This window comes from Chiloscyllium punctatum, chromosome 1, assembly GCF_047496795.1.
Source record: "Chiloscyllium punctatum isolate Juve2018m chromosome 1, sChiPun1.3, whole genome shotgun sequence".
NCBI lineage: Eukaryota > Metazoa > Chordata > Chondrichthyes > Orectolobiformes > Hemiscylliidae > Chiloscyllium > Chiloscyllium punctatum.
The window spans coordinates 86,062,783-86,081,740 of record NC_092739.1 but is presented as its reverse complement, the minus strand read 5'-3'; the positions used below and the strand labels follow the sequence as shown (position 1 = coordinate 86,081,740).

At 37.9% G+C, this 18,958-nt stretch overlaps 1 protein-coding gene across 2 annotated transcripts in view; it reads left to right on the top strand.

The window, feature by feature from the left end:
- Positions 1 to 18,958, top strand: part of LOC140477024 (CCR4-NOT transcription complex subunit 7) — a 42,856-nt gene that overhangs the window by 2,558 nt on the left and 21,340 nt on the right. For both annotated transcript variants that reach the window (XM_072570145.1, XM_072570155.1), the window contains exons 2-4: positions 2,023 to 2,244; positions 12,950 to 13,143; positions 14,918 to 15,079. In XM_072570145.1, coding sequence (XP_072426246.1) covers positions 2,128 to 2,244; positions 12,950 to 13,143; positions 14,918 to 15,079 — 473 coding nt within the window. In that variant the 5' untranslated portion in view covers positions 2,023 to 2,127. The remainder of the gene's footprint in view (positions 1 to 2,022; positions 2,245 to 12,949; positions 13,144 to 14,917; positions 15,080 to 18,958) is intronic.

Here is an 18,958-nt window from a genome sequence, read left to right as displayed (position 1 = left end):
TTTTGCTCTGTTCTGTGCATCTATTTGCTCCATTAGCAGCATAAAGCAAGTATTCTGCCGTATTTTATGTCGCGATCCTAATTGACACAAGAACACCTTTAAAAAATTTACCCCTCTATTTTCCTGCTTAATTAGATGCCCCTCCACCATTAAAGCTCACTATGGAGGAGGGAATTAAATTCCACCCTCTCTCTCGCTCCTCCTGTTTATTGAAGACCCATTTCTGGGAGCTAACAGTTTATTTTGCCATCTCCCCTTGAAGTAATCTGTTATTACTTCTGTGAAGCACCTTTTAATGTTTAAGTTAATATTTAAATTATTGTACCAAGAAAGCTGTTTTGTTGAAGAATTGTTGATTTTATAGTATTCTCAGTTATTTGTTTCATATTGCAAAATAGTCATTAATAAAATTTTTAAAAAGTTTGCCCATTGTTTATCTATGAAGAGCTCAGATATATTAGAATCATTTTGGGTAAATGTTCAAATACTCAAGACACTGCCTTGATTTATTTTGAGTACTGTTAGAAAAAGTACATATTTTGTCAAAGCATTTTGTCCTGCATGCCTAAGGATAACTTGCAAGAAATATCAAGGTAAAGCAAAAACAAAATCTGTACTTGGAAGAGTGTTGATTGGTTGACAAGTGGACTCTTCATAGTAGAGACATTAGGTTGGACAAGTCAGTTAATGACAACTGACTGTTAATGACCAAGCCTTGTTTAAGTTTTAAACTAAGCTGGTTGGCTGTGATTCATCAAGGTGTTGTGCTGAGAAATGTACAAGTGAATTGTTGCCAACTATTTTCTTGATTTGAAATAGGCACACTGTGTGTTTTTTGTGTGTGTGTGTGTGTGTGTGTGATTTCTGCCTGCAAAGAACAGGGTTGTCTGTATTAAAATGTAGTTTCCAGTATGCACATACTCCAAACCACCTAAAATGATTGTTACTGTAATTCTACATGCATTGAGGACTGCTTAGTAAATTTTGTCCAACCATGTAGTCATTTCTCATTCAGTTTTTAAAAAAAATTTAAAAATTCAGTTTTAAAATACTATTCAGTTTTTAAAGTGCTTTCTGTGGTATATAGTCTGTGCTTTGGGAGCATTCAAAGGGAGATGTGCCTTTTCGTTTATCCACCTGTTTTTGGTACATATAGTCTATGTAATAGCATCATATTGGCATTGAAATTCATATAAACATTCATTTGTGGGATAGACCAAGTTTTTTTTTGGCTTGACCGTTCCATTCTTGACATATAGCAACCATTTGTGTTGCTATTTCATAGTAGCAGTGTGAAATAACTCTGTTTACCTGTTGACTATATATCTTTGAGATAGATCAGGCATATTTTGAGATCAAAAGTGGAGGCCTTGCGCCCATTTGTGAGTTTGCAGACTACGTAATGTAAAAAGAACCAGTCAATATAGTCATTATCATGTAGGATAGCTTTGATGCACCCCATTTCAACATCAGGCTTTCACTGCTCACAAATGGCTTAGGCCCTAATTTCTGCATGATTGCGCTGACAGCCAATTTAGGCACACCTGTAGGTGCAAGAAACTACATTTATCAATAAATCTAGCTCTGTTCTTTGCAAACAGAACTGGGTCACTTCTTGGGGCAGTGCCTCGACCGATCAGTGTCCACTTGTCAACCAATCAGCACTTTCCTCTCCAACAGTAGAAATGTCATTTTTCTCTTACCTTGGTTTTTCCAATAAATTGTTCAAATTGGTGTGGGACAAAACAATGTCTTTTTTCAGCACTATTGTTGTTCTGTACCATTTATTTATGGTTAATTTCTTGTGGAGAGACATTTTTATGAGCAAGCCCATTTTCCTACAAAATGGAAAAAACTCACCATGATGAACTTGAACTTGAGTTTGGAGAGTATATTTTGTCCTTAAATAGAATATCAGCAATTTGCAGAGGTTATTTCAGCCTCCTGTTGATACTGAAATCCTATTGCTTGATTCATTGCATTTTTTTTACATTCTAATTTTAGTCAATTTATGTTTTCAAGGTAAATAGTGAGTGAAGGTCGGGCAGTAAGCTTGGACTTCCTCATTTACAGCTCATCCATATTTAACGTGCAGTGCTTTGATGACTGCTATTTGAATTTACCAACATGCCAGCGGCGACAGTAGATCACAGCCAAAGAATCTGCGAGGTCTGGGCTTGTAACCTGGATGAAGAGATGAAAAGAATACGTCAAGTAATTCGTAAATTCAACTATGTTGCAATGGTAAGACAGCTATTTTGTCAGTTTTGAAAGGAAAAAACAACATTGTGATGTTGATTTTTTTGGGCAATATTTTAAAATATTTTTCTCATAACCAAAGCCATGTTTATATTTATTTTCTAATAATTAATAAATTTTGACTTTAAAAAACCAGTAGAAATATTGATTGAACATGAAGGTAAAGCTTTCTATTTAGCCGTAATCAGAGATGAACTACAATGAAACCAACTTTAGAAAGGGACAAACAGTTTATATAGCTTGAGTAATGGGTGCTGGTTGGTAGTCTTTAGTTAGCAGGAACTATTGACTGCCTTGGCAAGTGGACTTTGATTGGCCAGGGCATTGCCATGGAGGTGTGTAGAAGAGCTGTTTTCTTTGTGGAAAAAGTGCAGTGCTTGAACGTATATTCCTTCTGTTTACAAAAAACAGTGTCCAATGTGGAAGAAATGTAAGTTTCAGCACATGAAAATACGTCCCACTGCAAGCACATTTTAAAGTTAGTTTCTGGTGTCCTTTTTTGCACTGTCAGGATTATTTAGTAAACTTTACTCAATGGCAGAATCGTATCTAACAATGGACACAGTTCTGAGTTTTGCAAGCACAGGCTGATTGAACACATTGGATAATCAAAGGACAGTGTTGTATGATGCACCAGCTATCCTGGCTTGACATTAAATGGGACAGTGAGCGGATGATGAGAACCCTACTTGCAAAGTTTCTGATTATACTAACCTTGTACTAATTTTATAGGAATCCAATTGCATATATTGTGCAGTGAATGTAAGTGTGTGGTGGATGGTAGTAAAAAAAACTCATTCTCCATTTCTTAATTAGCATATTGAGGAAAAGAAACTAGATGTCTGTTCAAATTCTCCTTTGAAATGGAGCATCGGACTGTGGTGCAGTATCCCTAACATGAACCGGGAAGCTGATTTCAAATCCCACCTGCTCCAGAAATGCATGATAACATCTCTGGATAGGCTGATAAGCAAAAGGAACATTTAAAGATGTGTACAGAAGTTCTTAGGTGCAGCTGAAGATTCAAATATAACAAATGTTTGATCTATGCATTGGAGGTATGCAGGCATTAAGTGGTAATTACAATAAAGACACACATGATTGAACCAATAAAAATGTTCACAAGAGCCGGGTCTAGAATAGATCCTATGGCAACACCATGGTATTGTTGAAACTGAACTCCATCACACATCTTGCTTGGTTTGTAAGTTCGACTAAAACAGGTTTACAGTGAGGTTAAAATGTAAGACTAGACGCAGGAGTAGGCCGTCCAGCCCTTCGATTCCCGATGAAGGGCTTTTGCCCAAAACATGGATTTTCCTGCTCCTCGGATGCTGCCTGACCTGCTGTGATTTTCCACCACAGTCTAATCTTGATTCTAATTTGCAGCATCTGCAGTACCCAGTTCTACCCGTCCGGCCATTCGAACCTGCTCAGCTACTCAGTAAGATCATGGCTAATCTTTTTGTGGACTCAGCTCTACTTACCCATCACCGTATCCCTCAGAGGTTATACACTTTGGCAGGAAAGATAGAGGATCTGAATGTTATTCAGATAGAGAAAGATAACAAAGCTATGGAGGATTTGGGAATCTTTGTCTATGAATCACAAAAAGTTAGCATCCAACTTCAGTGGTTGGCCTTTATTTCAAAAGGGAATGAAGTATAAAGTAAATAGGCTTTGTGAAAACAATGCCGACCACAGCTAGAATACTGTAAACAGTTTTGGGTTCCTTATCTAAAGAAATATTTATTGGCATTGAGACAGTCCATAGAAGGTTCACTAAGTGATATTGGGTATGGAAGGACTATCATCTGAGGAGATGTTGAGCAAAATGGGCCTGTGCTCATTGAAATTTAGAAGAATGATGTGCAACCTTACTGAAAAATACAAGATTCTGAGGGGACTTGACAGCGTAGATAAGGAGAGGTGGTTTTCCCCTCTGAGACAGTTCAGAACCATCAGGCATGATCTCAGAATAAGGTTGGCACGTTTGAGACATGAGAAATTTCTTTTTTGAGAAAAGCTCTACATTAATATGACTCCAATGTGTGAACATATGTATAATGAAAATAAACCCATTAATTACTAACTGCAATGTTTGTTTATGATTTGCACACTAGTTTTAAAACATCATGTATACCACTTTAACAGAAGAATAAAGAATTATAATATATATAACCGCCCCCCCCCCCTCCCCAACCTTACCTTGACTAAATCTTGAATGCTGTAGGATTTGTTTTTTAATATTTTTATTTTTTTACTACATTGACTTTTTTTGTCACATTCACCAAGATATAGTGAAAAGTGTTATTATGCATGCTGTAAAGGCAGATTGTACCATACAAAGTGCATCAGGTAGAAGAATAGAGTGCAGTGTACAGTGTTACAGACACAGAAGGTGCAGAGAAAGGCATTTCAAATACAAATAAAGGATCTATATATCTAATAGCTAAAATATATTTAGCTGGAAGGAATTGATGGCTCAGTTCAGACTGGATGTTGGATAAGGAGACAATAGGGAAGCAGTGGCGTTGTTGAGAGAACTGATTAGATTGATCTGTTATCAGTTTGTGTGCACACTGATCTATGTCAAGAGACAGCATGTAGATGTGGCAAAGGCAAAGACTTTGAGAAAACCACAAGTGCAATGGTTCAGGAGCTTAAAGAAATCTGTTGCTATAGATTCTGCATTGGTAAGAGCGGAGCCAAATAAAGCAGATCACTGAGTTGGACACAGAGAGGCATTGGAGCAGATGGCCTGATAGACTGTGGAATCATAGAGTAATATGAACAGAAAGAACCTATTCATTACATTGTTTCAGCTGGGTATTACTCAGACCTATCCAAATAGTCGTACTCTGCTCTTTCCCCATGCCCCTTTAATTGGTTATCTAATTCTTTTCTGAATGTTACTTTTGAATCTGTTTCTATCATGCTTTTGTAGAAACACAGAAGAGGCTAATGCAAGAGCAGTTCAGCTGGTTCAACTTCCTTGCCCTTTCTCTGTAATCCTGCATTATTTTTCTCTCCACATAATTATTCAATTCCATTAGACCATAGGAGCAGAAATTAGGCCATTCAATCCATTGGATCTGCTCTGCCACTCAATCATGGCGGATAGGTTTTTCAAACCCATTTTCTCACTTTCTCCCTGTAACCTTTGATCCCCTTGGCAATCAAGGACTTATTTATCTTTGTCTCAAATATACTTATTGACCTGGCCTCCACAGTCCTCTGTGGCAATGAATTCCACAGATTGACCACTTTTTGGCTGAAGAAGGTTCTCCCATCTCTGTTCTAAAGGGTCTTCCCTTTACTCTAAGGCAGTCTTCGTCTCTCCTGCCAATGGAAAATCTTTCTAATTCTTTTTTGCATCCTAGCTAAAAGCTTTCCATCCTTTCTCAATTTTAGGGCCAGAATTGAACACAATAGGCCTAACCAGTATTTTATTAAAGTTTAACATAACATTTTTGCTCTCACCATATCAAATAACCTATTAGGTTTAAACCAGTCACCTCAATTTGTCCATCTGCCTTCAAGAAATTGTACATACACCTCAGTTCCTCAGTTTTTTTCACTCCATTTAAGACTTAGTTCATATGGCCTCTCATCTTCCTTCCTATCATCTTTTAATTAGCTGCAGAATCAGTGTGGAGTAATGTACAATGATTACAGTCATGGAGAATGTTGTTTGTGATTTTGCTTAGTGTTATTTCTTTGGTTTGAGAGGGGTAGAAATCTGAGTAACAGATTTAAACAAGCCAGTATATGCTTCAGAACCTTGGAAAAGTAAAATGTTGGTAATGAAATATTAGCTTTCAAGGCCAAAAAGATATGTAGGTATATGGTGGATTTCTGACCAACTTTTCCAATGATATTGGTTTTGCTAGAGAGAGAGAAAGAGTCTGAGTAAAGGGTGCATTTTACAAATGGCAGTTTAATATTGGGATCATGAAAGAAAGCAGTCGTAAAGTCATAGAGATGTACAGCATGGAAAGAGACCTTTCGGTCCAACTCGTCCATGCCGACCAGATATCCCTTCCCAATCTATTTCCACCTGCCATATCCCTGGCTCATATCCCTCCAAATCCTTCCTATTCATATACCGATCCAAATGCCTGTTAAATGTTGCAATTGTGCTAGTCTTCACCACTTCCTCTGGCAGCTCATTCCATATACGTACCACCCTCTGCATGAAAAAGTTGCCCCTTCGATCTCTTTTATATCTTTTCCTTCTCACCCTAAACCTATGCCCTCTAATTTAGTCGTGATGGAATGCTGATGAGATAAGCTTGGAAGAGACCGCGAATAGGATGTGGTAGAAAAATGAAAGTGAATGATGGTTACTTTAGAAGATGACGGCTGTGGCTTTGCTAGCTTAGCAAGGGAAGGGTGGGAGATCAGCAGAGCCTGAAGAAAAACAATTTATTTACAAAACTGACTGGATTGTTGGGGAGTATGGAAATGTTGAACGGCATAACCGTCTCTATTGTATATGTTGAAGACCCTTTAGGTTCCTAAAGGGCACTAAAGCAATTGTAACCTTTACCACTCATTTTTATTTGAAAGTTTGTTGATGTTCTGCATACTGGTATAGTGAAATTAAAAACCCATTTCTGGAAATCTGAGATAAAAAAAGTGCTGAAAACATAGAGTAGATCTGAACCATAACTGCTGTGGGTTGTAATATATTTAGTCCAGGAAACATTGAAACATGAAAATCAGTCATAGAGATGTACAGCATGGAAACAGACCCTTTGGTTCAACCCGTCCATACCGACCAGATATCCCAACCCAATCTCGTCCCACCTGCCAGCACCTGGCCTATATCCCTTCAAACCCTTACTATTCATATACCCATCCAAATGCTTCTTAAATGTTGTAGTTGTACCAGCCTCCACCACTTCTCTGGCAGCTCATTCCATACACGTATCACCCTCTGCGTGAAAAAGTTGCCCCTTAGGTGTCTTTTATGTCTTTCCCCACTCACCCTATACCTATGCCGTCTAGTTCTGGACTCCCCGACCCCAGGGAAAAGACTTTGTCTATATACCCTATCCATGCCCCTCATTATTTTGTAAACCTCTATAAGGTCACCCCTCAGCCTTTGAAGCTCCAGGGAAAACTGCCCCAGCCTGTTCAGCCTTTCCCTATAGTTCAAATCCTCCATTCTTGTAAATCTTTTCTGAACCCTTTCTAGTTTCACAACATCCTTCTGATAGGAAGGAGACCAGAATTGCACGCAATATTCCAACAGTGGCCTAACCAATGTCCTGTACAGCCGTAACATGACCTCCCAGCTCCTGTACTCAATAATCTGCCTAATAAAAGAAAGCATACCAAACGCCGCCATCACTATCCTATCTACCTGTGATTCTACTTTTCAAGGAGCTATGAACCTGCATTCCAAGGTCTCTTTGTTCAGCAACACTCCCTAGGGCCTTACCATTAAGTGTAGAAGTCCTGCTAAGATTTGCTTTCCCAAAATGCAGCACCTCGCATTTATCTGAATGAAACTGCCACTTCTCAGCCCATTGGCCCATCTGGTCAAGATCCTTTTGTAATCTGAGGTAACCCTCTTCACTGTCCACTATACCTCCAATTTCGGTGTCATCTGCAAACTTACTAACTGTACCTCTTACGCTTGCATCCAAATCATTTATGTAAATGACAAAAAGTAGAGGACCCAGCACTGATCCTTGTGGCACTCCACTGGTCAAAGGCCTCCAGTCTGAAAAACAACCTTCCACCACCACCCTCTGTCTTTTACCTTTGAGCCAGTTATGTAAAGAATCTTTTCATCCTGTGAAAATAATTATTGCATGATAGTTGTTGAGCAGTTGTAAACTGATATTTTCCAGTGGGTGTTCACTAATTGGATTGAAGCAACTACACAAGGCATGATCCTTTTAGTAAACCCCTAAAGTTCATCTTATTTTCATATCTTAATCTCGCAGTAATTGATTTTCTTTTCATACTTCGAAATGTTTTCGTTAAGTACTGCAAAAATTGATTTCCATAGAAATGAAAATGTCACTATCATTTGCTGCACATAAGGCTCAATGTTTTGTGCTGCATATTGGCCATACTCTCACCTGATATGTGAGAAATATTTTTTCAAGTATTGATGTTATTTAGCTTTGTCAATGGTCGTTGTAAAGGAATATTTTGTTGATAATGAGAAATGTTGAAGAAAGTGTTACATGTGATCAACATAATTGTGTGGGGTTCCATGTAACTTTGGTTAGTACATTGTGTTTCATTTGAAAGTTGTGTTATTTTTCCATATATAAAGTGACATGTTCAGCTCAAAATAAGCTGCTTTTAAAATGCGAACAAAAAAGTTTTGTTTCTATTTTGTAGGTGCTTGTGTTGGAGAGTAATCTAAACTCCAATCAGGATGAGAACTCTTCATTGATGCTAATAAGTATCACATATAAGACTACTTAAGATAAGAGCCCATGGTGTTGGGGGATGTAGTGTAGTGGTTTGGCTAACTAATAGGAAATAGAGTTTGGATAAAGTTGGCATTTACAGGGTGGCAATCTCCTAACTGGTAGAGTGCCACAGGGATCGAGCCTGGGCTGCAATTATTTGCAATGTATATGAATGACTTTCACAGAAGTGAAAGCACTACTAACAAGTTTACCAATGATTTCTTTTTCAAAGTGGAAAACCAAGTAGTGAGAATGGCACGAAGTCTGCAAAGGGAAGTAGACAAGTGGGTTGACAACTTGGCAGGTGGAATATAATGAGGGACAATATGAGGTTATGCACTTTGGAAGGAAGAATAAAAGAACTAAATACTATTTAAATGGGGAATGACTGCAAAAAGTTGCAGCATAAAGGCATTTTGGGTCTTCGTGCGCAAATTGCACAGGCTAGCATCCAATATTAGTAATTTGGAAGGAAAAGGGGATGGAGTATAAAATAGGGAGATGGTACAAATGATGAAATCTCATTAAAAAAATAGCATATTAAACACTGTTAAGCACTAGTAAGACTTCTGCTGGAATATTGTGAACAATGTTTTGTTTATTCTAAAGAAATATGCACTGATATTGGACGCAGACCACAGAAGTTTCACTAGATTGATTGAATGTTTGTGGGAATGGAGGGCTTATCTTATGAGGAGAGATTGAGTTGGTTGGCCTGGTACTAATCGGAGTTGAAAAGAATGAGAGTAAACCTTATTGAAATATAAAAGATTCTTAGGGAACTTGACAGGTTAGTTTTGAAGAATAGTTTCTTGTAGGATAATGTAGGACCAGAGGACATAAATCTCAAAATAAGAAGTCACCTGTTTTAAGACTGAGATGAGGAGGAATTTTTTTGAGGGTGATGAATTTGTTGAATTCTCTACTAGAGAGGCCTGTTGAGGCTTGGTCATTAAGTAAAATCAAGGCTGAGATAAACTGATCTCTAATCTAAGGGAATAGAGTGTTATTATGAAAAAGCAGGAAAATGGAGTTGAGTATTATTAGTATCAGCTGTGATGTTATTAACGGTACTGGTTCAAGTTGGAGAGAGTGAGGACTGCAGATGCTGTCGACTCCGTGTCAATAATGTATAGACCTGAGAAAAGCACAGCAGGTCAGGCAGCATTGGAAGAGCAGAGGAATCAATGTTTTCGGCAGAACTGTTTTTCCAGCGCCACACGTTATTGATTCTGACCACTGGTTTAAGTCATACATAATGCAGAAAAAGATGAGTGAAATTGCTTTTGGTTAATCATCTCTGTGCCAAGACATCATTGCAGGAATTCCTCAAGGACCTATCCTAAACCTAAATGTAGACAGCTGATTCAATGCTGAACCATAAGTGCCATTTATTGCCTATCTCCCCATGACATCATCATGGTTGAATGCCAGTCTTCACTTCCTTGGGGATGCAGTTGACCATAAATTTAGTTGGATTGTTGTGGTTCTGTTCGCCTAGCTGGGAATTTGTGTTGCAGACATTTCGTCCCCTGTCTAGGTGACATCCTCAGTGCTTGGGAGCCTCCTGTGAAGCGCTTCTGTGATGTTTCCTCCGGCATTTATAGTGATTTGTATCAGCCGCTTCCAGCTGTCCGCTGCAGTGGCTGGTATATTGGGTCCAGGTCGATGTTCTTATTGATAGAATCTGTGGATGAGTGCCATGCCTCTAGGAATTTTCTGGCTGTTCTCTGTTTGGTTTGTCCTATAATAGTAGTGTTGTCCCAGTCAAACTCATGTTGCTTGTCATCTGAGTGTGTGGCTACTAAGGATAGCTGGTCATGTCGTTTCGTGGCTAGCTGGTGTTCGTGGATGCGGATCGTTAGCTGTCTTCCTGTTTGTCCTGTGTAGTGTTTTGTGCAGTCCTTGCATGGAATTTCGTACACTACATTGGTTTTGCTCATGCTGGGTATCGGGTCCTTCATCCTGGTGAGTTGTTGTCTGAGAGTGGCTGTTGGTTTGTGTGCTGTTCTGAGTCCTAGTGGTCGCAGTAGTCTGGCTGTCAGTTCAGAAATGTTTTTGATGTATGGTAGTGTGGCTAGTCCTTTGGGTTGTGGCATGTCCTCATTCCGTTGTCTTTCCCTTAGGCATCTATTGATGAAATTGCGGGGGTATCCGTTTTTGGCGAACACATTGTTATAGGTTTTCTTCGTTCTCTTTTTTTTTGCAGTTCTGGTGTACTGCAGTGTGTTGTGGCCCATTTGAACAGTGTCTTGATGCAACTTCTTTTGTGTGTATTGGGATGGTTGCTTTCGTAGTTTAGAACTTGGTCTGTGTGTGGCTTTCGTGTATACCTTTTGTGGTGAATTCTCCGTTCGGTGTTATCTGTACCATCACGTCTAGGAATGGGAGTTGGTTGTCCTTTTCTTCCTCTCTAGTGAATCGGATTCCTGTGAGTGTGGCTTTAGATGGATTAGCCACATGTACACATTGCAGTTGCAAGGACAGGTTAGAAGTTGGGAATTCTGTAGCAAGAAACTCCCCACCTTACCCCTAAAGCTGACAAGGCACCAGACCTTGAGTGTATTGGAATACACTCTACTTGCTTGGACAAGTACAGCACCAGCAACACCTCGAAGCTCCGTACCATCCAGACAAAGCAGTGGGCTTGATCAACATTGCATCCACCTTAACATTCATTCTGTACCTTTTGAACAACACAGTGTACTGTCTACAAGTGCAAGATGTATTGTAGTCAGATGTGATGGAGAAGTGATAATGTTACTGGACTAGTACATTGAAATCCCAGATCCAGGGACATGGGTTTGATTCCTCCCAGAGCAACTGATGAAATTTGAATTAACTAACAATTGTGGATAAAAAGCTGATCTAGCAACCATTGTTGATTGTCGTAAAAGCCCATCTGGGTAATTCTTAAGTGCTTGTTAGACAGTAAATTCTTGACTTGCCAGCAACATCCATAACCCATGAACAAAACTCCTTCAGAAGCATTTTTCAAACCTGAGACATTGAAAGACAAGGAGCATATTTCTCTTAAAGGGCATGAAACATTATAAAGATAGAATAACTTCATGTTATTAAAAACTATATTTAGAAAACATTTCTCGGACAGTCATCCAACAGAAATTGCAGGAATGGATTGACAAGAGTAATGTGGGTCAAGAAGATTCCAGTCATCCAGTAGTTCAGTGTGACTAAAAACAGTAAAATTATACAACTTTATGTAATGAGTTTCTTCCTTTTTAACAATCATAATGTTGAAATAGATTATTTGAGTTTTTGGGAGCTGACAAAAAAAGCTTATTACTAGAAGTACATCTTCAAGGTTAACAGTGAACTATTACTAACCAGTCTACAGGTTTTGTTTCATCAAGGTTTTATCTTCCTCCACTTAATGAGTATTGGCACAGAAGCACAGCCGAGCTCTTCACTGCGGCAACAAGGATCTAAGTCAGGAACTTCCAGGCTTTTGTAACGTGTTATGTATGTAGCAATATGTTTAAACCTAACTCCGAGAGAGTCCCTTTGACGATGTCATCTGTTTAACTTAGCAATGTTAATGCAGGCTTTTAGTGTCATTTTAAAATTGTGAAACTTTTATTTTAGGTTTTCTATGTATATCAAAGGTGTGGAAGAGTTGATTGGATATTTTAGAATAAATCATTGTGTGCAATCGATAGTTGTGAATTTCAAAGCAGGACTGCAGTGTAAATGTAGTCTGATTCAAAGCCATGCATGCTAGCTGCCAAGGCAAGGACCAACCAAGAACTTAGTGACTAGTTTAATTTCTTCATTGAGGGTGATTTTTAAAAGTTTTTTTCTTTGAACTTTGCTGGCAATGTCAGACTTGTTACACATTTCCTATTTCATAAAATATTTCAAACCTTTGTCTCGTGTCTCTTGCATGGTTATAAATTCCTTAATTTATTTAAGAATACTGATGATTATTTGGTAAAACCAGATAAGCCTCAATTTTAAAAAAAAAGTTCAGGTATGTTAGCATCTACAGAAAGGTAATGTCATGACTCTACGTTTCTATAGCACTGGCTGTTTTTCTTAAATTGCCATCAGACAATATAGCTTGTGCTGTCATTCCCTTGCTAAACCAGTAACATGCAGTGATCTTTTTAACTCCTGGTAAGTTCTGGTCAGCTCTTTCTAAGTATGGTGCTTTGTTTATGGAAGGATGAAATTGATTATTTTCAGAGTTCTGACTGTAATTATTTTATGATTTTTCAAAACTTTACCAGGACACGGAATTTCCAGGTGTTGTAGCGCGACCAATTGGTGAATTCCGAAGTAATGCAGACTATCAGTACCAACTATTGCGCTGTAATGTAGATTTGCTGAAGATTATACAGCTGGGGCTGACATTTGTAAATGAACAGGGCGAGTACCCTCCAGGCACCTCCACATGGCAATTCAACTTCAAATTTAATCTTACGTAAGTGTGCCTGAGTATCTATTATTTACTTGCTGTTTAGTTTGGTCCGTCTAACTGTGACTATGACAGAATGTCCTTAAGATTTTCTAGTTCAAGCATATTCTGTGAAGGAATATAAATTAGTGTGTTCAGATTTATTTCCATTTCCTTGATCGTCTGAAAGAGGGAAGGGATAGTCAGCAAAAGAACTCTCATCAGGGCTGAGTTTTTGCATGAAAGTTGACACAACTGACCTGCTGGTCAAGAATAGGCAGTGGATGTGATTACAGGGCTCTCAGTTTTTGAGGCAAGACCTTTAGGGTGGCTACAAGGTGCGAATCATTCTATATCACATGGTCGAGCTGGACTGGTTAACAACATTGAAGGAACTTGCAAGCATACACTTGCACTATCACGCAATCACTCAAACAAAACATTTTAATTTGAATGAATTGCTCCTAGTGTATGAGGTGCAAATGCATAATTTCCATTTAACGAAGATCAACTGATGTTTGATTAAATGTGTGAAGTTTTTAAATAATTTGATTTAAAATCTGTAAACCTACCAGATACTTCCTGTTGAAAGCTCTGCTGAAACTTGTTTCTGAATGTTGATTGTACATTATCAGGGAAGACAATATAGAAGGCTCAGTGCATCAGAATATTTTCTCTCTTTCACTATGATTGATTAATCAATATGCTTTAGACCACTTCGGTCAGAGAATTCAAATAAGGAAACAATTTTTTTTAAAACGTGTTACCTTCATGAATTCCCATGAACTGATGGAGCGTGAATGAAGAGATAAAAATTGTGACAGTGAGCAAAATCAAATCTTACATCTTAATTTAAAAATCTTGAGAATGTTTCAATTTGACTGTAAAAGTGTATTTCACAACCAGACTTTGACCTTCCTGCATTAGAAGATTATCTCAGAGTATAACAGGTGAGCCGAGGAATGGCAGATTGAGGTTGATTTAGATAAATGTGAGGTGTGCATTTTGGTAAGGCAAACCAGGGCAGGACTTGCCCACTTACAGGTAGAGCCCTGGGGAGTGTTGCCGAGCCAAGAGACCTTGGGATGCATGTTCCTTGAAAGTGGAGTTGCAGTTTGACATTATATTGGAAAAGGCATTTGGCATGGTTGCCTTCACTGGTCAGAACATGGACTGTAGGATCTGGGACATAATGTGGGTGCACAGGAAATTGGCGAGGCTATTTTCAGAATACTATGTGCAATTCTGGTCACCTTTCTAAATTATGGATTAAACTTAAACTCTATAAGGTTACCTCTCAGTGTCTGATGTACCAGGGAAAAAAGGCCCAGCCTATTCATAGAGGTTTATAAAATCATGAGGGGTATGGATTAGGTGAATAGCCAAAGTCTTTTTTCATAGGATGAGGGAGTCTAACACTAGAGAGCATAGGTTTAAGGTGTGAGGAGAAAGACTTTATAAGAATCTGAGGGATGGCATTTTCGTGCAGAAGGTGGTGTGTGTGAGTAATTGAACAAACTGCCAGAGGAAGTGGTGGAGGTGGGTACAATTACTACATTTAAAAGGCATCCGGATGGTGTATTAATAAGAAGGGTTCAGAGGGATATGGGCCAAATATTGGCAAATGGGACAGTCAAATTGGGATGTCTGGTTGGCACAAACGAATTGGACTGATGTGTCTGTTCCTGTGTTCTAAGACTGTATATCATAAATAACAAACAGATTTACTATTTTATATGTTCTGTTGTCCCAAGTACATTACATTTTATTTTTCTTTACAAACTTTTTCTATTGATTTTAGAGAAGACATGTATGCTCAAGACTCAATAGAACTCCTTACAACTTCTGGCATCCAGTTTAAAAAACATGAGGAGGAAGGGATTGATACAATGTACTTTGCAGAAGTTCTTATGACATCCGGTGTAGTATTATGCGAAGGAGTCAAGTGGCTTTCATTCCATAGGTAAGCAACATGTACATATTATTCAATAATAAAGATTTCTATTCTGAAGCACTAGGAATGTTAAAAATACGACTTCAGCTTGAGAAAGAAACTTCTTAGAACCAAATAAGCTTTTCTCATCTCGGGCTTCTTTTCATCTGCTTTTTTTCTAATAAATGCACTGCATAATTTATCTCTTATCAGCTACTTTGTGTTTACAACATCACATAGTCAGAATTCATAATTTACAAAATTTGGTGTGGGAGACTCAAGAGTCCACACTTGCCAGTTTTTGAAGATGGCAAGACAAGTTGGTGAAGCTATTTATAAAAATAAAGATACTGGGTTTTATTAATACCAACATAGAATACAAAAGTAAGTAAATTATGTTAGATATTACAAAGCTTCAGCTGGAATTTGTAAGCAATTTTGGACATCACAATTAGGAAGATGAGCAACTCCTTGGAGGAGAGGTACATAAAGGAATTATCAGGGACAAAGGCTTTAAGTTATGTTGAGAACTGAATTATATGGAGATGCTGAGATTGCTGTCCTTTCTGCATAAATTGCACCTGCAGATGATATTGAAGATGTTGCTGTTTGAAAAGTGTGTTCAGAAAAATTCTTCAGATTTTTAAATAATTGTTTTATAAAAATGGTTGCATTTCATTCCAAGTCATTTTGCTCACCATTGGACACAAGAGATTGGCTCCCCATGTTGCCCTCCCCTCCCTGTTTCCATTCCCGACGCCTGCCTTTGTCCCTGCTTCCATCAGCCCTAATGTCTGCAGCCTTCTCAACTCCAGCACTGCACTTGTAGTTCCCACTAATCGAAAAGTTTGTTATCGTAGTGCACAAATTTAAAATAGTTACCAAAAGAATTAGTGATGTGATGAGCAATTTAACCAAACAAATTGTTATAATATAGAATGCATAACTTGAAGTGATAGAAACAGTGTTATGGAGAAAGCACATGGCTAAATGAGTAGTGATTTCAAGATGGTGGCTTTACTTTCCAAAAGATAACATGGATGACCAAATGCTCTCCTTTTGCTTTGAATGATTCTGAAATAGTCTCAAAAATTATAGATAGAGAGTGAGGTTTGTGGACAGGAAGTGTTAGATCGTTTCTAATATGTGGGTCAATGATGTCGGTAAATCAAATGCCTTTTTATAAGGAAAATTGACCAATGTATATATTTGGTCAATGTATACATTGACACAATATATTCTGTGGCCAGGGTTTAAGATTGATGCCGAACAGTTTATTATATGTACTGAAATCCGTTCAAATTTCAGATTCAAGGTTGGAGGCATTCAGCATTAAATGACTAGTTAGCTTCCTCAAATAATTAGTGCATTTCCTGGTAATATGTCTCCTTGCTCACACTTGCTCACATACTCTACTGGTATTTTACTCCAGATCCTTTTTTAAAGCAGGTTCTTATGTTAGAGAATGTATGATTAAGTGTTCTACTCCTCCTTCATGATCAATACTTTTATTAAATTAGATTAGTGTCTTGGAATATTTATTCCTTGAACATCAATTGAGCATTCAGTGCTTACAACCATATCTGATGGTTAGAGACCTAAACACTTAGCTTATTAGTTACTTTAGTCACAAACTCTTTAAATGCTTCCAAGAATATAGATTTCAAGAGTTAGCACTTTTTAAACTGTTTTCCCCAATTCCTGCTTTGTGACCACTAGCTATCTTCATGACAAACTGTGGTCAAATTATACCATGTTAAAATTCTAGGATAAAGCTCCTAAGAACCTAAACCTCGTTGATAACGCAAGTAAACAAACTCCAAACCCCTTACCCCTTTATATTAAAGTATTGCCTTACTCTTATTCCATTTGTTTATTTCCAATGATATTTAGTTACTGTTTGACTAGGTGAAATTGTTAAGTATAAGTCTGTCTTTGATTTTATACCCCCTAATCACTACCCTGGTCGTCATGTCCTACAGAGGCTTTAATTTAAAAAAAATGTTTTATGCAGATGTTTTCTTTTGCAGGATTAACTAGTGTTCTTGCAGCTACAGATCAGTTCTACAGTTCTCTCAAATCTGAGGTCAACACACATTGGCACGTTCCCAATGAACCTATCCCATTAATCAGGTGATTACTTCGTATTAAAAAAAAACACCAGTGATGTAAGTGTCAGTGCCAGGTCAAACGACCAGTGGTGACCATGTTAGAATTGCTATGTAATTGCACAACTGTGAATTAGTGATTTGAAGATAGTAGATTTTGAGAATCATAATTCCCTGTAAATTTTTGTTAATGCTTACCAGAACAGTTTTCAAACACTCCAAGCCAACAGCAGATTTCTGCTATTCCCTACCTCTCAGTCTCGTTCACTGGCTCCCTCCCTCCCAGTCTCGCATGTTCCCTCCCTCCTTCTCGGTCCTACTCGTCTTTTCCTAACAGAACCACCTCCAAATATTTTCTGATACTCTTAAACTTAAAACCTGAAATCTTCAGGAAAAGACTTGAACAAAAGGTACCTCATTAACATGTGTCAGCATGTCTATAGACTGGATTATTGATGTAATTTTATGTTTTTGTTTTTAAGAGACATTTAAACTTAAGTCATGACATGCAGGCTGAAACACAATCAAGTTTTATCTTAGTTGCAAACTTCATCAAGTAGTTATTTCATGAGCCAGTTAATTAATCCAATGGCCTTAAAGAAGCTCAGCTTCATCTTCGCATTGTCAAACTCTGCAACATCTGATGTCAAGCTTCTGTATTTATAAAACAATGTGCATCATCCAACTTACTTTGAACACGACACAGAAGATTCACTTGAATACACTCATGTCAGAAACTATGTCTCAATTAATTTTAGTTAATGTCCTTTCGGGAAGGAAACTCGCCTGGCCTACATGTGATTCCAGACCCACAGCAACTTGGTTGACTCTTAACTGCCCACTGGACAAATTAAGAATGGGCAATAAATGATGCCTAGCCAGCAATGCCCTCATCCTATGATTGAATGAAGAAAAATAAATTGCTGAATTTGGGTATTATTACAGCTATTACACTTGCATATTGTTAGTGTTCTCGGACGACTCAAATTTACAGCATTAGGATGTGTATCAAGATATTCAATTTTGAAGTTCTGTAAGTGGAGCATTTGGCAAATGTTAACAATAAATGCCTAGGAAATGAAGGGAGAGCACATTGAAACACAAATTGGGTCTAATTTGCAATATAAGAAAGAACATAAAACATGGAGCCTACTCTGTCATTCAAAGCAGGCTTAGCTGAACTACTGCCTTAACTCCCTTTTTTCCCATGTGGTCTTTGCTTTCCTGATGTACCACAAGTCTGTCTGTCTGAACCTTACTTACACATGGAGCATTGATAGCCCTTTGAGTAAAAACTTTATCCTCATCTCCATCCTAAATGCTCACCCCTTATTGAGACTTTGTCCCCATGTTCTAAACTCCCAGCCATGGCAAACAATAACTTAATGTTTTCTCCCTTATTCTTTTAAACTTCAATTGGTATAGGATTATTTTGGATAATTTTCAATTTTATCTAGCTAGAGGTCAAGCTGTGTCAATTTCTTGGACTTTTATATGTGTTTTCTCTTGGTTTTATTTGCACAACAGAAACTTCAAATCTTTCTTGTGGTTTTGTTTAGTGTTGTCAAAATCTGTTAATTGGCAAGCATTTTATGATGAGGGTTATGGAAAATCATTGTGAAGGTAACTTGGATCTAGAATGTCTTTAATACAGCATAACATCCCAAGATCACAAATGCTATTAAACAAAATACTCTAATAAGTAAATAAAAAGAAATAATGGATTGGATGGCCATTGGCATGGTTAAAGAGCTACAAGATGAGTGTCCTAAACAATGTGCGAGAGGTTAAGAGGAGATGT